This window comes from Aulostomus chinensis, chromosome 16 (genome assembly GCF_037954235.1).
Source record: "Aulostomus chinensis isolate RoL2024-O1b breed Wild chromosome 16, RoL_Achi_v1.0, whole genome shotgun sequence".
Lineage (NCBI taxonomy): Eukaryota > Metazoa > Chordata > Actinopteri > Syngnathiformes > Aulostomidae > Aulostomus > Aulostomus chinensis.
The window spans coordinates 1,769,385-1,796,160 of NC_141335.1; the positions used below are offsets into that span (position 1 = coordinate 1,769,385).

The window sequence follows — 26,776 nt, forward strand, 5'->3', positions numbered from 1 at the left end:
AATTCGCCCCCCAGCAGTTATCTCCAAACTCCCGGCTATATTTTATTAATATCAAGCTGCAGCTTTGAGAAGTCGGGATGTGAAGCTGAAGTTCACAGGAGCCGCCCCCCCCCCCCCCCCCCCACTGCTGCTCTCATATTTCCAGCCTCAAGGCTCCATTTTACACCACAGACCCTGGAATTCAGCTGAATACCCTGAGCGGTGATTTGTTGTTGCAGACGGGGGTCTCAAATGGATCACATCACAACTTGCTATCAGGTCATATGCTGTTGTTCCAGGCACCCCCCCCCCTCCTCTGTAGCTCTGTCGTTCTCCCCGTAGGCTGATTGACACTCTAGTAGGAGTCTGAAGAAAACAACCGACATAGAGAGAACTCTTTTTCTTGAGAATTTAATTAAAACATCCAGAGAGAAGAGGCACTGTGTTCCTCACATATACACCTGAGCACATCATGACTCTCAGGAGGGACGCTGAGGCTCGGCTCCTCTGACGGGGAGGAGGAGCAGAAACGAGTCCTGAAACCTGGACGTCAGGTGCTGAAGCGTCAGTGTAAGGAATGCTTCTGGAACCAATAGAATCACTGTGTGACGTGACAGATCAGATGACAGGTGAAGCACGAGACAGAAACGATGGAGCAGGACATCACCTGAGGTTTATATTTATCTCAGATTCATGACTCTTGACAGCCAATCAGGTGTGAGCGGCATCTAAGTCTCTCACGCAGGTTAATCCCAGTGGAAGAGAGACGTTATCTTGTTTACCTTCGGGCCTCTGAGCCTGTTTAGGAGAATGCCGCAGGTGGAACGCTGCAGGTAGAACACTGAAGGTGGAACGCCACGGGTACAGCCGTCAGTGTCATGACAACATACTTTGATGACACTTTAGCAATATTTTAATGAGCGCACTCACACACACTCGTTCTTTTTTTCCCTTCTGGAATTATGGTTTAGTGGCTTCAGATGCAGGAAGAGCCAGCCACGTATATGTAGCCTGAAGCTAACGGTGACTGACGGGTAACAACAACGAAACTGAACATCTGTTTACAAAGTCACAATCATCCTCATCCAGACGGAGGAGCAGTGATCCACAAAAACTCTGACTGGAGATAAAAGCTAACTGGAACGCTTCAGTGAAGCACCACCACGAATGATCGCTGAAGCTGTTGTTGGCCATCAGCTTCAACCTAAACAGACGTAGCTTTCTGCATCCTGGAGTCACAAAGAACTGATGCAGGAGGGAACAATGACTTCGGCAGCTCAAGGCTCCTATTAGCCAGTCCTTGGAAGGCAAAGCATACTTTGACTGAAGCGTCACTTCACCAGATTTGAAGTGTTAGCATCCTGTATTTTACCACATGAAGCAGCTCAGGTTGCAGCTGCTGAGCAGAACTACATGCTAGCATTTGTGACGGTGCGGCTCCACACTCAGAGGACCTGAGTCACAAGTCCACCAGCCGGATGTTAGCCAGGAGGTATTTGAATCAAGTCCCACTTGTTGAAACTCCTTTAGGTTTAAAGAAATAAAAGAAATGACACGATGAAGCAACTTTACACTGTGATTCACTTGAAAGGTTGAAAGGGAATCGAAAGCAAGTGACCCACTTGACACACGTTAACCGTCGCCACAGTCTGGAATGTCATAATTACGCCCACGCACGCACGCACGCACACACACACACACACACACACACACACACACACACACACACACACTGTGCATGCGTCTTCTATCTGCCCTGCAACCGCTCATTATGGCTCCTGCTCCTGTGAAGATTAGAAGCTCCGCTGATGCAAAAAAGGATTCGCTCCTGGCTCAACCTGACTCCTGCAAACCTTCTCTGCAAATTAACAGAAAATTGAGAATTGTCCGTCCTGAATGACTCTGCAAATCTTGCACAATTTTTTCTCCTGAAATGTTTCGATGTTTCCTCCACCGTGATGACTTGCAACCGTCAAGAGCTTTTCTGTTGATTCACAACTAAAATTGGCAAAAAGATTTAGTCTGCGTTTGAATTTTGGGGACTTTCTGTTGAACCCATGAAGGCTGAGATACTTCAGAGTCATTTGACGACCTCCATTTCTCCGTTATCTGTGGAATTATAAGGACCTAACATGCTGGGTCTTGTTTTGTTTTTTCTTTACTGCACTTCCAGGGATGTTCGTCCCAGTAGGACAGGATGAGTTAGTAGGATGAGTTAGTAGGACCAGTTAGTAGGATGAGTTAGTAGGACTGGTTAGTAGGATGAGTTAGTAGGACAGATTAGTAGGACCCGTTAGTAAAATGAGTTAGTAGGACAGATTAGTAGGACCCGTTAGTAAGATGAGTTGGTAGGACAGGTTAGTAGGACCAGTTAGTAGGATGAGTTAGTAGGACAGATTAGTAGGACCCGTTAGTAAGATGAGTTAGTAGGACAGATTAGTAGGACCCGTTAGTAAGATGAGTTGGTAGGTTAGTAGGATTACAGACTGACGTGTTTACATCATCAAAGTCCAGTTTTAGTCAGAAAATGTGCATCAAATGCAGATGGTTCGGAAAACAGTTTACAGATATTCAGTAACCATATTCAGTAACCCCCCCCCCCCCACACACACACACACACACACACACACACACACCTCAGCTTCTTTGACTGCAGCTGTACTTTCTGCTCGCCGCCTCCAACCTCCAACTTAATCCAGCTCAAACCACCTTTGGAGCTGAAGCCTCGTTGCTTTTATTCATTGCTATCTAGATGTGTAACCTTCCGAGCTGCTGGTTTGATGTGAGGACAGCAGCAACTGGAAAAAAAAAAAAAAGATGTTAGAGTACAGATATTATATACACACACACACACAAAATGTGCTCTCAGTGTGTGTGGATGCAGTGACTCGGAGTTGGCGTGCAGCTCTCGTGATGAAGTCACTCGGCTTGGCAGTCCGGCGCTTTTGGAGCTGTAGCTCTTATCTCTCTGGCCTGATGGTCTAACCTCTACCCCCAGCCATCAGTCACTCTCTCTCTCTCTCTCTCTCTCTCTCTCTCTCTCACACACACACACAAAGTTTTTGTGATCTGACTGACTCGTGCTGAAGCAGCTAAACTAAATAAATCTGCGCTTCAGTTTGGGGAGGAGAGGGAATGTGAGTGCAGGCGGTGAGAGGTCAGACTAGTGCATGCCAAACACACCCACCCACACACAAAGACACACACACACACACACACACACACACACACACACACACACACACAGAGCTACAGGAAGGCTTCTTGTTTTCACTTTATCTTCATCAGAATTTCATCACATTTCCTCTGAATGCAGGATCTTCTCTCAAGGACGCTGAACAGATGAGAAGTGACAGAAGGAGCCTTCCTGCTGCAGGATGACAGATGATCACCTTTTACAGTTGTGCGTGTTGTGATTGTTCACAACCCACAAACCAAGTTCATTCCAACACTGAACTATGTCATGGAGCCGGAGTTGTTGTATCAGCCTAACCAGACGAGGACTGAAAGTCCTCCCTCGCTACAGGTCCCAAACACCTTCCAGGAGGAACAGAACGGGAAAAGCACTTCTGGAGCCGGAGCTGCTGGGCTGCTTCATCACGACCGTCCTGATCTCTGTGAATGACGGCGATGAACCCCGGAGGGAATGACCGACGTTAGCCAGTTAGTGGAGGAACACGTAGCCGAGACAAATTAGTCCCAAACCCTGAGTTTCTTCAACTGGCACATTTAAGGATGAAGACGCAGATGAAAGAAGGACTGTAAAATACTGGGACACGTGAATAAATAAAGTCTGTAGATGCAACACACGAAACGGCTTTAAATGTGGTTTGTTCCAATCCCAGGAAACCACACTGATTATACATAAAAAGTCAATTATCTCTCAGTGTTAGGGATCAAAATAAGCTCTGGCTAATTGCAAATACAGTAACCTACACGCTGCAGTCTAAACACTGATCCATATGCACACAAGTCGAGAAATATAAATGCAAATTTCAAGATGAAGGCGCACATGGCCTGTGAGTGTGTGACTAATGAAGAGAGAAGTGCCTCGGCCGGATCTGTTCAAGCAGCAGGATGTCAAGTTATGCAGCGAGCGCACTTCAATTACTGGCACATGTAAAACCATTTAAAGACGCTGGGAGAGGCGCGCACCGACGCCTGCCTTCGATTGAGTTTTTCCTCCCGTCTGCTATAGAATTGTCAGATGTACATTGTGCTGAAGTACCTCCATATATGAAGTAATTGCAGTTTTCTGAAGGTGCAATAATAACTCTTTGAGTCTGGCAATTATAAACGGAGGGCCTGTTGGCGTGAGGCGGGGACTTGTGCTGTCACCCTGTGACACTTCAATCTCACTTTTCTCCAATGATGTTTCGTAAACGCTGTGAAAACACAAAGTGGCTTGATTCCACTTGCAGATACGAAAACAATTCCAGACCACGTTTGCAGACGTTTCTTTTCTCTCAGAAATTCCATTTTAAGCTTCAAAACAAAAAATAATCAGGATTTTTTTTTTTTCTTGGCGGCACCCAGAACACGTCAACCCAGTTATTTCACGGACACCAAACAACCGTAAGGTTCAACATTTGATTTGGAAAAGCGCCGTTTTCATGGCAAACAGAGGCGTCAGATAAAAAGCAGTGACAGAGAAGCTGTTTGTGCGTGTGCTGGCTGAGACGTGGCTTCGCCTCTCTGGCGTTTCTAAAGGGAAGGCAGAGGTGAGCGCGGCGTACTGGAGATGTGACGAGTCGAGGCTGGGGGGAGGATTTCTCAGGTACAGGCTGGAAGCGTGGGATTTGTCAGCTATTGTGCACCTGCTCTGAGTGCTGGATCCTTGAATACGACCTTGCTCAACTGAGAAGTGTTGATCAGAGAAAAGAGAGCGTGGACGCGTCACCGTCTCAAAACAGTTTGTTGTTCAGAGGACTAACGCTCCTGAGGACCAGGTGAGATGACGTCACTGGCGTGACCAGGCTGGAAGGAACTGTGAACAAGGTTGGACTGAAGAGAACTTTCCACAGAACTTTGGGACCTGCGTGCATCATCAGGTGGAACCACTGGTTCCATATCTAAGTTCACTTGTTGATGCTGAACTTGACCTGCGCTGGTGACGATCCAGGTAGATCCCATTGCAAATACCTGTCAACCATCTCAGATGTTCTGATTACGCCTCTGCAACCTGGCGGTGACATCACCGCTGGACACCAGAGGACATCAACCAACCACGATGAACCCTTTAACCCTTTGCCCAGAGTTTCTGCCCCAAACATGACCAAACCATAACTCTGTGCAAATAAAACTCCGTTCTCCAATTGTAAAAGTTGTCTGAAGCTGTTTTTGGTGAATAAGGATAAAATGACCATGAACCATCATCTCTAACCATACGTGAAGAATTCCAGGTCAATCAGGTGTTTCCCTCCTGTAGTCTTCATCTCCTCTGACGCTCAGACCTCAGCGGGGGGTAGAGGGGTTGCTGTGGATGACAAACGCGCACCCGTCAACCTTCCGCAAGCCGGTTTGATGAACTACCAGAGAAGGAACCACAACTGAGGGCATACAGACTCCAAAGCTTCCCATTCATAGGATACAACATAGAGACATTTATTTCTTGTTTTTCAACACCCAAACTGTATGCCCCCCCCCGTCAGCCCCAGAAAGCAGCGTTGTTCATTTATGACAAAAAATGCAAAACATAAAATAAAAAATATCAGATCAGTTCCTGTGATTCCTCGTGGCCGTCCGTCCTTCTGTCCCCTCGTCCAGCCGTCCCAGAAAGAAGTGAGTCTCTGTGCTCATGAAGGTGAACAAAATGGTTGGAACACAGCAAACTGGGGAGATGGTGTCTCCTCACACACACACACACACACACACACAAACACACACACATACGCAGGAGTTTCTCTTTTACGTGGTGAATCCTCGCGGCGGCAGTGGCGTTCACTGCTGGACGGTAATTCTTGGCTGGCTAGACACATTTTCAAGAAGCAAGAGGGAGGAAATCTTGTTTGGAAATATTCCCCGGCCGGCGCCGGCGTTGCGGCGGCAGCAGCGGCGCTCAGAAGAAGCTTGAATGAAGTTCTTTTGTTAGCCTGAACTGAAAGGTGACAGAGTTAATACAAAACAGGGAGAAGAAAACTAAAAGAAAAATAGTTACATCATTCCTCTGTTCTTCAACTTGGTCACTTTTTGAATTCCATATATTTATATCCATATATATTTATATATATATATTTATATATATTCTTTTTACAATTAAAAACACCATGGATTTGACAGACTATTTGGTATCTTTTTGTCTAAGGAGAAGTGTGTCTCTTGTAAATAAATGCATGTAAGTATTTTTTCTCTTTTTTCCGTTCTGTCAGGCGATGTCAAGGCGGCCACTCAGGAAGTGTTTGTAATGTTCTGCGTTTGTAATGTTCTGCGTTTGTAACGTCCTGCTTTTGTAAAGTTCTTCGTGTCACCAGCACAATGTATCAAGTCCTGTAATGTTACACTTTTTTCCAAACTCTGCGTTTGATTTGTGTCCCACAGATGCAAAACACCAAAAATCTGTTGAACACAGTCGAAGTGAAATCGCGTCCTCTCATTGGCTGCTGGGGCCCAGGTCTCTGTGTGATTGGCTGGGGCTGAGTAACTGGGTCTGGGTGGGTCCGTTACAGATCAGTGCCCCGGATCCTCCGCCGTTAAGGTTCAGGAAACAAACAGTTTCTCTGGTCACCGCCGCCAAGCCGCTGCCGGTTTCTTCCTGCTTCCTGTGAGCCAATGCCCTGAGCTGCTCCTGCGCCTCCTCCAGCAGCAGCGCTACCTGATCCTGCTGCTGGCCAACAGCAGACAGGCAGGAAGAGGATGCCACACCTGCGACGCCGCTCCTGTTCTCTCTGCAGGGCACGGCACCATGGTTTGACATCACTGTGGTTGCTGGAGTGACAGCGGTTTGCATACAAGAAACCTCGTTGTCATGGTGACACTGGACGGAGGGAATGATGGGAATGGAACAGGAGCGGAATGGAAGGGGAGGAGAGTGGCTGTGGCGGCGGCCCGGCCTGCGCAGGCTGCGAGTGGCGGGATTAGCATCGCTGGCCTCGGACGGAGCACACAAGCCTGAACGAACCTCCACCTGGCCGCGCCATGGTGATGGCGGCGTCTTCAAAGGAACGGCGGTCTGCATGTGTAGGAAGGAATCCCGTCTGGGGTCGTCGCATTGGTTCTCTTCTCTCTTGGCTCTGGGAGGAAGGGAAACAAGATGGGGACAGAGGAGGTTCGTTAGCGGGAGACGAAACGAGTGATTTTGGTTTCAAACACTGGTGCTGAAACCCCGACAGAGCACACGGCTCTCCGCCCTTTACCATCTCAGCTAACCAAGGAGTCTGACATCTTTCTTTCATCTCTTTATATCCAAGTCCACACACACACACACACACACACACACACACACACACACACACACACACACACACACACACACACACACAGAGCAAAATTCTCCCTTATATAAGTAAAGAGGTAAAACAAAGTTCACCTTTTTTAACGCTGATTTAATGAGTACAAGCATGTTGAAGATAAAGTTTCAGGGTTCAGCTGAGCACGAGGAGGGAATCTGCTGATTTGTCGAGCTAATTGTTCGTTTCTACAAATGATCATTTCCAAACTAAAATCTGTTCAAATCCATATTTGTAGGTCAAGGACATCAAAGTTGACATCAGCCTGTTGGAGCGGCATGCCAGCGAGCTCTGATGGTTTGACTTCACACTTCTGGTTCATTTCTCTTCTGCTGAAGCAGTCGATGAGTCCATCCTCTCGCAGCGTTTTCCTCATGGAACAGTGGGTTTTCCCACGGAGGATAAACTCCAACCCGTGCTGGGGGTGGGGGGGGGTGGGGGGTTGGCGGCGGCACACTAACAGGCTGCTGAAGGTGGAAACGTGGGACAAGGTGACACGACCAACTGTGCAACTGCCCAAGTATGCAAGCCTTCGTTCTGCGTCTGGGTCTTGACCTCAGCCCGGACCGACTCGGCCCTTCAGTGCCGTCAGCATCTCAATGCAGCGCCGCCTCATTATCTTTGAAATACACTTCCTAATCCTCCGGAACGCCGAGCCTTCTCCGCCTTGTCAAAACACAATTTCTCTCTTCTCTCACTTGTAAAATCCTCGTCACACATGCACTTCTTCTTTCCATCAAGACGAACTAAAACAGTAGTGGGTGGAGAAGGTGTTTTTCAGCCTCAAAAGAAATCACATCCTCATTTTATCACCCCAGTATATATATTTTTTTCCGAGACATGAAAACCTCATGGAAAAGTGGAGATTTGGCGGGTCCACAGAGAGGATCCTGTGAGCGATAAGAGAGGATGATGCGAGAGTCCTAATTCCCAAGATAACATTCACAGACAAATCTCTCTTTTGATGTGTTGAAACACAATCAGATTGGGAAAATCTATGAAGCCGGGTTCAAATCTAGACCCTGGAGTGAGGAGGGAGCAGCTGGAGGGGGATTACACACAGAGCGGGTGAGGCTGGGGGGGGCTGACCAGAAGCTCATTACATGTACAGTTACGTTTATTACTCCGCCTCCCTGCAGATAAGATCTTAATACACCTCCAGTGCTTTCAGCGAAATGTAGTGACCTTCAAAAGTACACACATTCATTACTTAAGTACAAGTACTCAAGTGAAATTAAGCTACTACCGCCTCTATGAAGTAAATAGTAAGAAGTTGATGGTACCACTCCTCCTTGACATCACATTCTTCACTCCATTAACTTCACCGTGTCTCCACCCGTCTCTGAACCAGTGGAAAAACTCGGAATATCTTAAGTCATACTTCATCCAAGTGTTTTCATGCCTTGCAAGTACTCACAAATAGGAGTCATGAGCCTGCGAAGACGCTTACTCCCTCCTGCACTTCTTCTTAGTGACCTCAGAATGCAGAGAGAGCCAGACATGTACATCTAGCGCTAAGCTACTGGCAACCAACCGCTAAAAACAGCAAAACTGTTCAAAAACATCTGTTTACAAACTCTCAAGGTCACCGTCCACTATAATCCACGCCATCTTTATCAGTGTAGCTGTTGTTAGCCATTCGCCTCCATTAGCATCAAGCTAAGTGCTTGTGGCTGGCTCTTTCTGCATTCTGGAGTCACTAAGAAGTGATGTAGGAAGGAAAGCATCTCTATGAGCTCGAGAAACATATTTGTGAGTACTTGAAAGTAAAATACATGTATGTTTATACTTTAATGCTGAGACATAAAGTAAAACTTTGTCAGATATCAAGTATTTGTACTATGTTCCCATCATGTTCATTTCCACACGTGTGTGTGTACACGGCTGCTAAATGTAACTCTGCGGGAGGAACTTCAAAAATATGACCAGCAGTGGACAAAAAAATCAAAGTCTCTCCATCAGCCATTTTGCAGACGGCTCTATCTTGAATTAACAACACCAGGCGTCATGTCTCCCTGTCAGCCATTTTGTTGAGCTAACAGCCGAGTTCTCTCACAGGACCGGAGTAGAACAGGCAACCTTTCTTTACAGCCTTTTCTATCTGTCACATGCTATCTCCACACACCTCGATCACATCCTTTTACTTCCCTGCCGCTGTTTCTTTTCTCTTCCTACTATATTTGTAAAGCTCTCCATCTGTGTCAGAGTAGATTCAAACTGTTCCGCTCTCTATTTCTGTCTCTGCACGTCTCCATCTGTCTCTCGGCAGTGGCGGCCGAATATCTCCATGGAAACCAACACTAGCCCACCGTGGCGAGGGCATGTGGTCTTTCTGTCCATCTGCTGTTCGGTGAGGGTGGAGATGAGAGAGTGAATGAGGCGGGACTGACAGCGAAGGTGTAGGTGGGCGGGGTCACAACGACTGGATGTGAGTGAGAGAGCGATAACCACAGCGACGTTAAGAGCTGGAGGGCTCATGTTCATCAGCGTACGCCGTAGATCAGGCAGTACGCTGATGATAACGTCGTTTATTTGTATTCACATATTCATCATAACTGAACAACTGGCCACAGCCTGCAGTCACCTGCAAGTCCAGTCAGGTGTGTGAGGGTAGAACGGCTGGCAGCCGGGCCGATGGTTGGTCCTGGGAGTGACGCCACTGGTCACTCCTACATTCACCAACCAGGTTATCTTGCTCTCGAAGTCTCTTAGATGACACTAGAGCTTCCTGCTGAGAGCAAATTTTACTCAGTGCCCGAGAGACAACGGTTCCCCACCGCTGACAAGCTTATTCAGCCATCCATGTTTTCACTCTCATGCAGTAGAGGGCGCTGTTGAGCCCCTTGTTACAGAATACTGCATGTTTATGACTCAAACAAGCGAAGAAGAGGCTCCAGAAGACGCAGGCGGCGGAGGGATGATGTGTCTCTCCACGGGGGGCTGCACCAGCACCAGCGGTGGAGGATTACTACAGTTTCTATTCAATAGTACATGATTGAAGTTTCCTGTTACTGCATGTTACTAAATCTAGTAGTTGAATAACCACGTTTCAGTGGTTTTGTAAAGCTTCTGGTTTACCACAGCTCAGTGTTGTGTGCAGGTAATCAAAGCAAACAGGAGATGAAATGTGCTGGAACATAATGACTATAATTATAATAATTATAAAATAATTAATAACCCTATATATGAAAAACAAACAGTAGATTTTTAAATTTTTAAGATTTATTTTTATCCATGTGTTCACACCGGTCAGATCAAACTGAACCTCGCGGGAGCGCTGGGTTATTTTTGGGGCCGTTTGGAAACCTGAGTGCCGGCCGGTGCTCGTCTGACCACTTCCACTGATCAGATGGTCACTTGAGGACGGGCTGGAGGACACTTGGGCTGAGCAGAGGACACCTGATCTGTCCACAGGAGCTCTTACATGGCCCCGGGGCCGATGGGGAGCCCACTTCTGCAAAGAAGAGGCTCAAGTGTCCCTCGGTGCTCCCATTAGGAGGATGATGGAGCACCAAGGCTGGATGTCCAGCAGGGACTCAGGGTCCTGCGTGTGTCTCCTGCCTGATACGATCAGCACACACACACGCACACACGCGCGCACACACACACACACACGCACACACACACGCGCACACACACACTCACACACACACTCACACACACACACACACACACACACACACACACACACACACACACAGTGTGAGGGTCCTCATCCTCCTATCAGTATGGATGTGGGTCATGTGGTGCTTGATCCTGAGCTGGGGCTGCTGGGTCTTGCTGCTGAAAGTGAGGCTCGCTGGTCCGGGTCAAAGCACTGTCTCATCACCCACTAAAACGGGTCAAAGAGTCCCCCCCCCCCCAGAGAAGTGCCACACGACTGTGTCACACTCTTTTGTCAGGACTTCATTGCCCGCCTGCCTGCAAAGCTCTCACACTATTAAGTTGAGAATCAGAATCCAGCACAGGCTTGGCAGGATGTTGGGGGGCTGGTGGTGGTGGGGGGGGGCACTGAGGAATCTGGACGGCGTCCTTAAAAGCACCATGTGAAGAGCGTTTGCTTTGAACTGATGCGACTGCACAGCAGACCACAACAGAACGTGACCTTGTTTTTTTTTATCTTTGCTCAGCAGATTGGAAAACAAAAGAATGGCAGAAGTTCAAAAAAGAAAAGCAGAGTTTTTTTTCCCTTTGAAGAAAAAAGAATTGGGGAATTAGCTTTGAAATATCCACCCTTGAAATGAAATCCTGAGCTTTGTCCTGTATTTTTAACTGAAAGTGACTCAGCACTCGGAGGGATACACAGAATAAAGAAGCCAAGCAGAAACAGGACGAGATAGAGAGGCCGTTCAATTAGGATTCAGGGATTCACTTCAAATCTATAAAACAGCGGAGGTGCAGGAAAGCTAAACAAGCTGCTTCGCTTGTTGAATGATTTGCTGTACAATTATTTGATGTTGTCACTTGTATTTGTGTTTCATGATCCAGCGTCTGTGCTTCTTCAACAAATGGGACTCCACCGCCATTTTGAACAATAAATTAAAAACAACCTCAAGCGAGCGTGAAAAGCTGTTTTTTTCTGTCCGTTAACCTTTGACTCCTCAGGCAGGAATGTGTCGCGTGCTGCCTGATGGCACTGAAAACTCCTCACCCTTGCTGGACGTCGGCGTCCTTCTCAAACGAGTCCACTTCCTGAAGGTGATGATAAGCCGGCCCTGAATACTTGGATCCTCCAATCGCATTTAGTCTTCCTCTGGGAATGGGCGGAGTCCTGCGAGGGGCTGTCCAATGGGCTGCACGAGCTCTCTGATCTGGGCTGTGAAACACCGACATGAAAAAAAAACATGATCAGAACAAATACAGACGTTTAATACGGTAATTAATTAAATGAATCTTTGAATGGATGCAACTTGTCGTATGTTGCCTCTGGCGCCAGTCTGGAAACGTTTCAAAAGTGTCTCACTTCAGCTAAAACTGTTAGTCCAGGTCGGTTCCACTTGAAGGTGTTCAAGTCCTCCTCAAAATACTGAGGACCAGATATCCCAGGATATCCAGCTGAAGGCTGGCGAGCCTTGAAGTTCCGTTCTCAGCACCAAGTATCCGCCCTCAGGAATACGTGAGTTTGGCTTCCCAGGACACACTCAGGCCACTTTGTTGCATTTTGTCGTAAAGAGCAGAAATGTAATCAGAGTGTCTAAATAAAGCCACGCAAACCGCTGACTCAGAGTGCTGCTGGTAACGCGCCTCCTCTACGAATGGAGAACTTGTTGAAGTCACTAAAGTGTCAACAAGACCTCTTTAATGCGGCGGGACAACAATCAATCCTGGTTTGATTTAAAGTTTCATTTTTGCCCAAAACACCATTGACGGTGTTCTGGCTGTGAGTCCTCCTTCAGATTTGCTTCTATAAGCGGCTTCTTAACCATGACAACCAGCAGCGTTACGTTCTGGCAAGCACTTGATCATGTTTGCAGAGTTTGATATGAAGCCTGTTGCACTGGACAGATCCAAAACACTGGATTCACCTTGGCCTGGCTCCTGCCATCGTGGTGTCCCAGTACTGTCTGCTTTCCAGACAATTAGAGTCCAAGTCGGACGAACGCGGTTAAATCAAGCGTGATAAACGCCATTTGTGGTTAGAGCAACGGATGAATTCATCTTGTGAAGGCTGGCAGGACGTTGGCAAGAGGGTTAAAGTAAAGTTGTTGGATTGTGTTTCTGGATCTTCTGCTAAAAGCCCCTCAGCTGCTGCCTGGATGCCTCGTGAACACGTTCACCCGCCTGCTCCGCTGGCGTCGCTCAGCTCACGGAAGGAGGTTCGTTCTCGTGCTCCTGCAGGACAAAGAAGCATTTACACCTACCGAGCAGGTTCCACAGACACGTCCAGCAGGTGAACGGCCCTGCGTGACCAAGAAGAGGCCCAGAAGAATAAAAATAATATGAATAATGTCGATAACGGGCTGCTTCTGGAACGAAGACGTTCCAGGGAAAATTCCAGGAGCATCTCCAATGTCACTGATGTAGAATCGCCACCAGCAGCACCAGCAGCACCAGCAGCACCGTCACTGGTGTGTCATTGTCCTCCTGGTTTGTGCTTTACACCTCTACCAAGTTTCATGAAAATCCACCAGGTAGTTTGTGCCGACAGACGGACAAACGAACACACAAACAAACGGAGCTGGAAACACGACCACGTTGGCAGAGGTGCAGCGGCTTCAGGAGTCTCTGGCTCGGCCAGCAGTGTTCACTGGTGTGCAGTTCCCAAATTCCGCCTTGGCAACCGTGACAACCGTTAGTCTGTAGAAGTAGACACTGGTGTGTGTGTGTGTGTGTGTGTGTGTGTGTGTGTGTGTGTGTGTGTGTGTGTGTGAGCGCTGGAGTGTGTTGCTGCTGATGAACTCGCCGAGGCTAGGCCGGCGCTGAGACAGAGAGAGAGAGAGAGAGAGAGAGAGAGAGAGAGAGAGAGAGAGAGAGAGGGCGACCCAGCGAGGCTGCCTGGGATTTACACATCTGTGTTGGCTCATAAATCGCTGCACATCCTATTTTATCTCCGTCCGATCTCCTCCGTGTTCATGTCTGGTAAAGATGTGCTTATTAACATGTTTATAGCTTTAATTAGAGTTACTATCATTCCTTCATAAATCAGCAATTAGCTTTGGCTGCACTGGAATGTGGATAATTCAATTTCTCTCCTGAGTGCGTCCCCGCTGGTTGTGGGAGGGGCGCGGGAGCGGCTGGAATTGTGACCGTTTCCTGTGGTGACGTGAGCCGAGCGCTGCAGCTCAGGTGTTCGGCTCCACCTGGAGGGGAAACGGGTTCCGGCTCCGGTTCCTCCTGCTGAAGTGAGACGCGCCGGCCTCGTCTCCACCGGGTTCTACCAGCTTCAGGTTGAAGGAAAGGTGTCTGGCAAAAATGTTCTGTGAGGAACCCTTCTCATTCTGCTTGTTGTTGGCTTTTTGCAGGTTTTTTGTTTATTTCTTGTTATTATAGTGTCTGTTTTTAATAATGTCCTAATTTGTCTGGTGATTATTTTACACGTTTTTTTTTGCACTTAGTCAATCTTGAGCGTCCTGAAAGACATCCTCAAATATCTTCTTATTGCTGTTCTTAGTTCTTCTCCCAAGTTTCCATGCCATCGTTGTAAATAAGAAACAAAAAAACAAAGTCTTGCCCCATTAAATAAATAAATAATAATAATAATTACAATGTTATTTATAATAATAATAATAAAATCAATGTGTCATGATCAAACTGACTGCTCCAGTGGATTCTGAACAGCTTCCATGTGTATATGTGTGTCCGTGCTTGTGTGTGTGTGCGCGTGTGTGTGTGTGGTGTGTTCAGCTCCTACCTGAGGTGTTTGGTGGAGCCTCTGTTGGCGGCGATGTTGCAGTGTGTGAAGCTGGACTCACAAACATTCGCCTGGCGAGACGAGCGCTTGCTGTACTGCTGAAACAAGGAAGAAGGGCAGAGGAGCGAGAAGTTTAGTTGCGAGTTCAACGTGTGAGGAATCCTTCATCGTCATGTAGGTTCACATCACGGGAAGTAAAGTTTGCCACTGAGAAGGAGCCTCGGTGTTCCTTCCCAAGCCGGCTCAGCGCTGAGGGTTCCCGGTGTCTGACGTTAACCTCCCTCAGCTTTCTCCCACACTGAGAGCTCCAGGCAGGAAGCGCCGTGATGCTGACAGGTGACTGGTGGAGTCTGAATGGAATCAAGCCTCCCAACCTCTTCAAGGAGGACTCGGCTGTCCTGGCTGGGGAGCAGAGGGAGGCTGCTGGAGGCTTGATTCAATCAGCAGCTTTGACTGAACGTCAGATGTACTTAGCAGCGATGACGAGTGACGGAGGACGAGACCTGCCAGAACAATGACGCAACCGAGCTACAGGAAGGAGATGTGTTCACACATCTGGCACCGTTTTGTACCCGACCAGGTTTCTGAGGCTGCTGCTTATCTGTCGGCTATTCTCGGTTTAGCTTTAAAGGGAGAACAGTGAGTAACCTGTGGAGGGCAGTAGTACGCCTCGTCCGGTGAGTTAAAAGAAGAAGAGCAGCCGTCGGCGAACACACTCGGTGGTAGTTGGTGAAATCTTGATGTTCGTTCCTGTCCAACCCCTGTCGATGACTGTGGTTCCTCCCGGAGCTGTGCAGCAGCCGTCATGCGTCAGCCGGTTGCTTTGACCAGCGAACCATTCTGGCTGTTAGGAAGTCCATTATAACCAGTAAAAGGACATCAACAAGGACGCCTGAATCCTGAATTATCGAAGATCTTCAAAAAAACAGCTTTCATTGCACATGCACCATCATTTGAATCTGCCTCACAATCAATGCTGCAATTATCCCGCCTCTCTGTACCTCTCGTCCAAATCACCTCTGGATGAAAGCAGGCAGCAAGACCAGGACAACTGTCACTCAAAGCTCTTTGGAGTCGTGCTCTCTGAGAAAGCCTACGATGAATCAAGTTGAATTCTTACAGTGATACTTCACCCAAAGAAAATCCTATTTTGCCTTTCAAATACTCACGAATAACAGACATTTAGTGACTCCAGAACGCAGGAAGAGCCAACCACGTCCACTTAGCTCAAAGCTAATGGAGGCACAAAGAAGAGATGCAGGAGGGGAGACCATCTTTGTGAGCTGAAGACACGTTAGTGAGTATTCAGAAGACAGAAAAGGTCTGTCTGGGTGAAGTATCTTGTTAAGAGGACAGAAAGTTGAGTATTGCAATAGATCTCGACGGATCCTTAGACACGTGTCGTATCCAGGAGCGTCTTTGTGGAGCCTCTGATGGAGATTTTTGGATCAGAGTGAGAAGCTGCTGACGTTGACGTCACGGTTCATGGTCTAAGTTGTAGATGTTTTCACCTTCTGCTGCCTTTGAATCTCATCCTTCCTTGTTTTCCTCTTTTCTTCCTCTTTCGTGACACAGCAGCTAAATCAGCACCAGCGTGAGACTCTGGAGGTCTCGGGTTCTTCCTTTCAACTCCCTCCATGTCTGTAGCCCTCTCCCTCCACAGAGACAAACATGTCAGGAAACAAAGCGCCTCTTTGATTCTGCGCTCCTCCTCGCGGTTGACAAGTTACACAGCCGCTTCTGCTGTGAACTCCTCCAACCAACACACCAGGAAGAGTTTTAGCCTTCAAACGCATTGAAAGGTGCGAGAAGAACGAAGCTGCTGGTTTGATTTCTTATCTACTTCACTGTTTCTGCAGTTTGCATCTCCCTGACAGTTTTCTCTCCTCAGCATTACTGTCTAGACTTCTAAACTTTTGTGGCATAAGGACTCGCCCCAAAGAACTATGCCTGTTATCCAGTTTGATGTCTGCCTAACAAGGTTGTCACTGACATGATCTCTCAGCAGGACACCAGCCTCATTACTGCCACACACAAGGGCGCTCAGACAGGATCATTTTGTAAAATCCTGCCTCTCCTTAACAACCTGTGTTGAAACTCTTTATGTCTCGGCTGGTCAGGTGACTCACACCTTCCGTGGGACTGCAAATACTGTTATTTATGATGGCGACACTGGACCTCGTGCCGTTTTAACATGACGACTTCAGACCAACAGTTTGGAAGCATTTCATGGTTTCATTCTGTATTTTTATGCTTCCTGTGAAAGTCCAGCTGTGTTTTGTGGAGTAAGAGACTTCACCCTTGACTCATCGGTGTGTTTTCTTCTCCGTCTAATCGTCAATCTCTAAGGTGAAGCGCGTGGAGCCACACCTGATGCATGAAATGTGCCGTGATTGACGGTGTCTCAGAGGCACCTGATATTGTTCTAATGCCACGTTCCACTCCCACCGTTGTTGTTCTCCAACCACAGCGGACGCTTGGATCGTCTCCTGTCTCTGCAAAGACAAGCCTCTCTCAGCCCCAGTTTTATGAAGAGCCTATGTTTCCCAGTGGTAAATAACATCGTAATTAATCAGTAATTAGGGAGAAATGAATGGCAGGATAATCAGACAGAAAAGCTTAACTTGTTTGCTATTCACCAGTGAAGCTGCAGCTCTCAGTGAGAAACGGGTCTGTAGTTTGTTAACGATGAGACTGTGCGGTTGTTTTTCTTGGGGGGAAGCTGCCTGAGGAGAAATCAGAACAGCGTAACACTGGCTGTTGATAGAGGTCATCAATTTAAAAGTAATGCTCCTCACACAGCTGCAGGCCAAGAAACTGCTCTTTAGCTCCATAAACAGATGCAAAAGTAATCATCCAGGTGGGTGTGGGGGTCTGAACCACAAAGACAGGATGAGATGGCTCATATTAACGGCTGTGTGTTTACTATAATGGATGTTTTAATCTCTGAGAGCGTCCTGAGCGCCGCACTTGACGCCCCTGGCACAGACGACCTATCCCCAGAGAACCAGGGGACGCTTTTTATGATTTGTGCAAGGAAAACTAGATCAATACCAGCTTCCCGGCGTTCCAGTGTGAGAGCGGCAGACGCTACTCAGATCATGATGATCATGAGACAGACAGCAGTTTTAATTACGTGGCCGCGCAATGATAGACAGACTCTACGGGACACTTGTGGAATTCATGATAGGGCGCTAAAACCTGATTGATGGAGGAAGTCTGGCTCACACAGAGCCGGTCCTCGTTCACTGCTTAATTAAATACTTCCATCAGAGGGGTTCATTCTGGCTACTGGCCGACGCGGCGAAGGTCTGCTGCCTTCATCAGGAGCGTCTGAATATGCCAAATGTTCATGCACATGAGCAGCAGCTCAAATCCTGTAACGACACGAATCAGTGTCAGAACTGGAAATAATCCAGTGCAGAATGAACATGTTTACATGTGCACAGGTTCCTCAAGCCTGAACACTGACGACCTTTCAATATGGCGACGTTTATTTCCTCCTGCTGCACTTCTGGGTGACTCCAGGATGCAGTCACTAATGTGTCAAAAGTGTACGTTTATGAAGTCTCCAGGCCGTCGTCCAGGATAATGAAAACAAAATTATGACCAATCACTGAACCACGAGGCTTTTCATTTTTCAAAGGTAGAAAAGACGAGGCAAAAAAAGACCCGCTGCGCCAGGACGCACCTAAAACAGCGGTGGTGTGACTTTAATGCGACGCAGTTTCTTCATCTCAGCTGCTACAGTGCTGTCAACGGCAGCACGAGCGCCCTCTGCTGGACAACAACATTTGTAAATATCTCTGACTGACTGACTGACTGGAACACATATCTGATAATATGCTAACATTGTACAAGAAAAGATCAGTGCTCAAGTTTATGGATGTTTAGAAGAATAAATCCTAATTATGCCTCCCATCCAGGAGAAGGAGCACGCAGCAGATCTGCCGTCTGGAGTTGACGTGTTTACTGTGAGCGCCAAGTCCCTGATGTAAACACACACTTTCCTTCATTGTAATTTTAAATCATGCTCACATCACCCATGGAGGAGTTCATCCAATAAAGCTTTATGTTGAACCTGTGTAGAACCCCCGCGATGAACGTGTAGAACACTTAAAACTGAATTATACTTGATGGTGCTCTCACACATACACACACACACACACACACACACACACACACACACACACACACACACACACACACACGCTCCACCTGAGGTGATGGAGGGTTTGATTGACATTCACATTAAGGTAATACTCTCCATGTGAGCTCCTCCAGGGTGCAACTCTTAGGAGACACGTGAAGACGAACGTCACTGCTCGTACTCCCAAACCACTCAACAATCACCCGCTCACGGACCTGCAGCCTGGTCACATGACCAGGTGATTGACGTGACTGATGCTGGGTGTTTAACGGGAGCAGAAGTGGAGGAAGCAAACCAAGATGGACACAGCAGGAAGAGGAAAGGAGCAGTCATCACCTCATGCATTCGTAAGTCGGCGTTGAGGCTCCTGGTCTTGGGCTCCAGGGTGTTCTGGGAATTCGTGGTGTAGTTTTTCAGACTGCGGCTCTCCTTCAGGTGAGCCTGGAGCTTCTCCCTACGCCTCCTAGACACAAACACACACCAGGAGGCCCGGGTGAGAACTGTGACATCATAGTATGAATCGGAATCCCTCATTTTAATAATAAACCACCATGTGTTCACACTGGCATTGTTTTAAACAGCACACACACACACACACACACACACACACACACACACACACACACACACACACACACACACAGATATATGTTTACATTTATTTTTCAACTTCAACAGATATCAGCACTAGACCGGACATACAGGACACACCTATTTTGATTCCATTTTACTGCCTCATGTATTTCATTTTAATACTTCAAGGACCATTTCTGCCACCAATATTTTATATGAATATATTAAAGACAATCCTGTCTATTTCTTTCAATAGCCTCCAGGTCATGTGACCCCAGGGAGAAGCAGAAATACATTTTACATGTCGTTAGATTGCAGAAACAACATAATGCGAACGTTTATTCTGAACCTGACCGAGGAAGAGAATGAAGAAATTGGACCATTATGTCGAGGATGAGTTGTTCTCTTGGTTCTGACGATGATTCCAATATTTTCTAGTAAGACATGTTGACAGAACTCTACCCACACTGGAGCCCCACAGGTCCCTGTTAGCATCTCTGTCCATCAAAGCACTTCTTTCTCGGTTAAAACACCAGATGATCCTCTGAAACTACCTCGCTGGGAGCGCTTGAGAGTGTTTTATGTCGTTGAGACTTTCTTCAGTTCTCCTCCAGCTCATGTAGCTCCGGACGGCACCGCCACTGCTGAAGACTGCGACATTTGATACTTTTTGAAAAGCATTAATTTGGTTTGGGCTTGGTTCTCTTTCTTTCTGACCCCACACCATCAGTTGTGCACCTGAGTGAAATCAGCTCTCAGGTGTGGGGGGAGGTGCTAAGAGGGACAGAGGCAGAGGCACGCGCGCGGTGAGGAGGTCTCTTCCCCTCTCTTTTCCTTTTGTTCTGCCTGAGTGGATCCCGTCCTCCATGCACGTCCAGATGCTGCGGTTTAGTGTTTTAGTTAGTTGTGCTAGTTGGGCCTGGAGACTACTGGTAGTCTAGTTACTGCCTCTTTCGGTGCTTTAGGTGTAGTTTAGGTAGGTTTAGGGGGGAGTTGGCAGCAACGGCCCACTGCCTGGTTGACCAGCATCTGCCCTGCTTTCGTAGGTTTCAGCCAGGAGCTCCAGTCCCTTTGAGTGGAGGATATTTAGGCGATGTGGTTTTATTCTCATCTTTGGTGTGGCGTCCCTTCTTCACGCTGCTGCTTCCTACCTCTTTGAGTCCTCTCTGTTTGATATGGAGGTGGTAACATCGTACAAAAGATCCATTATTTCCCCTCTAATGCCTGAGGCTGCTGATGTGATGCATCATCGCCAGCACGTCTGCTCTTTGTGATGAAAGCTGCACTTAAAAGCATCCAATATTTTATTGAAAGAAATCATTTATTATCTTGTATCAACCAACCACACAGGAAGTTTCGCTTTACTACAGACAGCCACGACTGTAGGAGCCTCAGAGCTCGCAAGCATGTTTCTTCCCTCTGGTAAGACTACGACCCGGATGAGTCACCAGCATGGACATGGGGCTCAAGCTGCTGAATCTGATGCGAGGGTTTTAGTTCTTCCAGCATATTTACGTGTTTCCAGTAAAATCATGAAACTACACAGAGACACGCAGACACTGACTGTTCACATTAGTCATTAGAGGTGAATGTGCACCATTGGTGATGGCGTATGTGCACCAGAGACCTACGCCGACTCAACCGGCTGCTGCTCGTTAGCTCTCTGCTAACGGATGTGGATAAACGGTTTAATCATGTGGCTCTTCAAACCTTCCAAATGTCTTCATTGATGTCAGAGCAGATTAATAACGTTAGTCATTTTGCAGGGGCCGAGTGAGCTACTTCCAGTTAGCTGTCCGCTAACTTGAATAATTCATGTTCACGCAGTGCTCAGTAAGCTCCTGAAGACCAGGACATGCTGCAGTCTCTGTGTGCCACACTAGGTGGCGGTAGTGTTCAATCCCAAACCACCTGGAGGAAGCTCATAATGTAACCAGCGTCTACAGGTAAAACAGAGGAAGCATTTTCATTGGATGCAAACACGAGCACACGCCCCTTAGTGAACCCAAGGTCAAGACTGGAAACATGCTGTCATTCCTGGGACATTAAAAACCAGCTTGTGTTGGAGGAGACAAATGAAAGTGTGTCACTGCCTCATCAAAGACAGAGCAACCAGAGCACCAACTGCAGAGTGATGTGTCTTTTATTCAGCTGTCGGAATCTCTTCTTTGAGGGAGAACCTTTGACTTTATTCCTCTCAGGTCGCTATAATTTGCATGAACACGTCCCTCCATTTGTATGCATCTTCGTCATCCAACAAGCTCGTTCTCTGACTCAATTATGGATCCACTGAAAGCGCCTGTCCATCATTCCTTGATCTGATTAGGGTGTTGTCAGGCGGCTCACTCACTCACATCATTAAATTACAGAGGGAAGCCTATGGAATTACACTGCCATCTATCACCACTCGCTCCACGCCGCCGTTACAAACCAGCTGTTTGACCCGTCCTGTTGCGAATCTCGAGTCTCTCTGGGCGACCGAAGGCAGCCTGGGAGGGATGTATTCATTCCAGCACCAAGTAATGTGCTCAAACGCAGCGGCGCAGCAGGGATTTGCAGACAGGAAGAGAGGGGCCGCGGGGGAGGCGCCTCCAGAGCTGACCTTTGGGTTCTAACGGGTTATTTATATGTGTGTTTGTGTGCATAATGAGATTTAGATACGGCTCCAATACCTGGCCTGGGATTTTACTCAGGATGTTTCATGGCTCAAGATTTTCCAGCAGCTATTAAGCGGATTAACCGAATGTCAACTTGGAGATTCTGCCAGTCCACCGCCAACAAAACACCAGAACTCACAGAGCTCCATCGTCTGCTCGCTCCCAGATTCTGACCACAGAGCAGCCTGGGGGGTTAAGTTCCATAAACATTATGATTCAGCTTTAACAACCCAAACATCGCATTTTCATCACATTTTCAATTTATATTTGACTGAGGTTCCTCAGAGGCCCTAAGCAGGCCTGTAATGTTTTCCCTTGTATTTCTGTCAACGAATGTTTGGATCAACTTGAGAATCAAATGAAAGCTGATGGCAGAGATGAAATTGCATGTTTCTGCAGCTCGGTCCAAATACCACGTCTGCTTACCGCTGAAAAATAGAATCCATTAAATCTCTGGGTGAAAACCTTCAATCACCGTAGGAGAGTGTGTGTGTGTGTGTGTGTGTGTGTGTGTATTGATTGGGGCCCCTCGTTGTCCTGAGCCTGCCTGGAATGGTTTATGTCGTCTTTTAGCCGTTTCCTCTTTTATTAATTACGTTCTCCCCTCATGTGCTCGATGTTCCTGCCTTTGTTAGAGTTCCCTCCTTTTTCTGCGCTGGTCCTGTTTCTAATTAGTTCCTGTGTATTTATAGTTCTGTCTTCTCCTCTTTCAGCAGCTGCTTTATCATGGTTCTGTCGATGCCGCTGCAGCTGCTCTTATTATTCCCCGACAGTGATTTCCTGTATTCAACTATTACTTCTTTCTGGATGAGGCAGGATTGATTTTCAGGTGAGTTTTACTCAGCACCCGATCCTTGTCAGTCCAAATTGCCAGTTATCTCGTCAATGTGTCCTCATCAAGCATTCACCATCTCTCACTGTTTTTGCCCTGTAATCCTGCCGATGTCCAGTAAGACCAGTAACCAGGAAACAAACTCCTGCGGCGAGGAGCTGGAAGAGCTCCCACGAGAAGAACTAAAACCAGCAGGTCTGAGATTTCCCTCAGAGTGTTTTAGTATCTTTCTTACTTGTTGCGGCAGTAGAGGGCCATACAGAGGGTACCCAGGAGGCTGATTGCCATGGCGATGGATGTGATTGACAGCACCTGTCTCTTGTACACCTCTTTGCTCTCTGTAGGGAAACAAAACAGATAAAAGAGCAGTGTTGATGTTTGAGGAAGAACTTCCTGGTATATGAAGTCATAAATCCCGTTTGTTTGAGAGATGGAGAGAAGGATGAGGAGGGTGAGGAGGATGAGGAGGATGAGGAAGACAAGCGTTTCTGTGTGGCAGCCTGTAACTGCGTGCTGAAAGCCACCAGTGAATATCCAGAGGAATAGAATGAACCCTAAATGAAATCTAGACGGAGTTAAACATCGGCACTCACCTGCCGTGAATCTCTAACCCTGGTAGTCTCAGACGTTTCGATGATCAAACAGCCAGTTGAGGCTTCTGTTTACCTCACAGTTACTTTCCTGTTTGAGGTTAACAAGTGTGAGATAAATAAACCCAATTAATCTGAAATGAAGCCAGCAGAGACAGAGTCCCGGTCTGGGCTCGCTGCCTCTCTCGGTAACGGCGGCTCATGTGATCAACTCGACCACATCGATTAACGGCTCCACAGCCAGCGACGCTTCTGAGAAGGTTCCACGCGTAATGGAGCTTGAATACATGAAGACAAGAAGAGTTATGGAGCAGACGGACGCCATTAGGGAAGAAAAATGGAAGCTGTCTTGTTTGCTACGAACAAGTAAATCATAGTTGCCTTCAGATGCGTTAATAGACGATCAATCACACTTTATTCAGCGAGGCTCGGACCTTGGAGGAGCACCAAGACAACACTGGAGGCACCGGGTCCACCGTGGTGATGGAGACCGTATTTTACGGCCACTTTAGTACAAGAAAGATCAGTTCTTGACCGCTGCTCGGTGAGTGTGTGAACCCCCCCCGAGATGCTGCATAACCACACACACACACACACACACACACACACACACACACACACACACACACACACACACACGTCATATCACTAAGTAACTGGGTCGTCTTCGCCCTCCCGTCCGTCCCTCCTAAATGATGTTTGTGGCCAGCATCGTCAAATCTGTCAATCATCATAATGACTCCCGGGCTGTAATTACAACGACCAGCGAGAGCTGGGGGACGTCCACAGGAGCACTGGTTGGCTTTAGCCGTTTCTTTTTTTTACTCTGAGCTTTGTGTCAAATGTTCCTGGCAGGTCTCACCTCAGTTCCTCGCCCTGTTCTTATTTGGTCAAGTCTGACGTGAAAATCACAGAATTTGAACTGTTAACACTTCAGTGTGAGCTCAGCCGGGGAGAACCCACTGAGTTTTTGGACGAAAAAACCCCCCAGCAACAACCCAAGTTTAAGTTTTATTTTAGTAATTTGATAATTGGTCATGGCTGCACGGTGCTGCAGTGGTCAGCACTGTGGCCTCACAGCAAGAAGGTTCCGGGTTCGAGTCCCGGCTCGGGCGCGGGATCTTTCTGGGTGAGTCTCCATGTTCTCCCTGTTCCTGCTGGGTTCTCTCTGGTACTCCAGCTTCCTCCACAGTCCAAAGACATCAATTTGGGGACGAGGCTGATTGATTCTCTAAATTGAATGTAGGTATGAATGTGAGTGTGAATGGTTGTTTGTCTCTCTGTGTTGGCCCTGCGATGGACTGGCGACCTGTCCAGGGTGAACCCCGCCTCTCACCCGTAGATGCTGGGATAGGCTCCACCCCCTGCAACCCTTACTAGTAAGGAATAAGATGACGATGGATGGATAATTGGTCATTTATAACTAGTTTAATTCAAACTCTTTGGCCTCATTTGGGATTATTTTTAGTTTCAGATTACAGAATCTCAAAAATGGTCAATTAATGTTTCGCTGACAACATGGCTGCAGGGAGGTCACTGAGCCGGACCAGAGGGAAGGGGGACGTGGTCCAGACAGGGGCCGGTGGTGGTCCAAATCTGGGTTGTGAATGAAATCTACTTTTACCAGAGTACTATTTTATCTGGGTACTTCTACTTTCAGTGAAATAAAAAAGTGTCTACTACTTCAGCTACAGCTCTTAGTTGTCAGTGCACGTTTCCTTCGAAAACTGCACTCAGGTACCAAGATAAATACTACGAGTACCGTTACGAATACTTTTCTGAGCAGTAATCTGATGCTGCTGTCCAGAGACGCCTGCTGGTTTGCACTGATGAGATTCCTTCCTCCGCCTCGGAGGTCTACGTTCAAATATCCACACACTAGTTTGCATTCACCGCTCTGGTTTAAAAATCCAGGGGCCTCAAACTATGTCTGCATTTGGTTGAGATTTTTAGATGAACGCCACGTTCACGTGGTTCTCCAGTGGCGGTGGTAAAGGAACATTATCCAACGTGTTTGTCTGATTTGTTCAACAAGGCCAAACACATGTTACAGCAGCGCGCTCGGTATGAGGCCAGCGTTAAACACGTCTGCGACGCCAAGGTCAGGCCGCCCTTCAGCGCTCGCCCGTGTTCATCTGGACACACAAAGACGCCGGCGAAGTGAATAAATCATAGTGGTGGAAACCATGTTCCATCTGTGGCGCTGCGAGCTCTTTATTTATTCCCACTTCAAGCCTCCACTTCTGCCCTACCACTCTGCTTATTTACAGCTGCATTATGGAGAAAAGATGAATATTTCACAATAAACGCAGCAGCAGCGTTGCACAGACGTTGCTGTGACCTTTGTAATCGTTAGAGCCGCCATGTTCTTTTACAGGTGAGTCGGAGAAATCAATAAGAGCAGGGAAACACCCTTGAAGCAGCGTTTTACACTATAAAGATATAAGCCTTTAATCTGTATTGCCTTTAGGCTGCTATTTATGACTTTGATGTAATACCCAAACATGAGGAAAAATAGCAGTAGCCTAAAGTGCTCATGGGCTCAACATTTCATGTCTAATCCATAAATCACTGATAAGAAAAAAGGCAAGAAATCTTACTTTTAACACGGAACCTAAATGTTCAACTAAATCACAAAGTGGTTGCAGAATTTTGTAGATCGTTTTTGGTTTTATTGACTCAGATTTTGGGATATCTGTGTGCTGGAGCGCTGCCATGCAATGCAGTGGAGGTGAAAATGAAAAAGTAGAGACTTCCACCGTCTAAACTCAGCCTGTTAAAGGATGAAGCCACCCGATAAAGCAGGGACTCCTGTTCCTCATTCACACGCTGGTGTGCGGACATGTGTGATGAACACAGGTGTCTACCATTCCTGGCTCCTGTCTGTCCTTCATGACATCATCTTCCTTAATAACCTTCATTGCACCTTTGTTGAGCCGAGCATGTTTTTCAAATCTGTGTCCTGATTATTGATTTTTTTTTTCTGATGCTGTTTTGACGTTTTTAAGGTTTACCAGGCCTTCTTCTTTCCTCTCTTGTAAATTGAGCATAACTTTTTTGTTTCCTGTGTAACATTGTTTTTGTTAACCTTGACACAAATAATTCAGACTAAAGACCGGACGCGCGCGCTCCCTCCTCTGCGAGCGCTAACGGGTGCCAGGCTGGTGAGTCAGTGCAGGATTTCTGTCTCATGTCTGGA

At 47.3% G+C, this 26,776-nt stretch overlaps 1 protein-coding gene across 3 annotated transcripts in view; it reads right to left on the reverse strand.

The window, feature by feature from the left end:
• Positions 1-5,598: 5,598 nt before the first annotated feature.
• Positions 5,599-26,776, reverse strand: part of nrg3a (neuregulin 3a) — a 302,381-nt gene continuing 281,203 nt past the window's right edge. For 2 of the 3 annotated variants that reach the window (XM_086180434.1, XM_086180436.1), the window contains 5 exons: positions 23,223-23,325; positions 19,262-19,388; positions 14,776-14,873; positions 12,076-12,240; positions 5,599-7,208 (listed from right to left, as the gene is read on the reverse strand). In XM_086180434.1, the coding sequence (XP_086036560.1) occupies positions 6,569-7,208; positions 12,076-12,240; positions 14,776-14,873; positions 19,262-19,388; positions 23,223-23,325 (1,133 nt within the window). In that variant the 3' untranslated portion in view covers positions 5,599-6,568. The remainder of the gene's footprint in view (positions 7,209-12,075; positions 12,241-14,775; positions 14,874-19,261; positions 19,389-23,222; positions 23,326-26,776) is intronic. The other variant, XM_086180435.1, reaches the window with a different exon arrangement.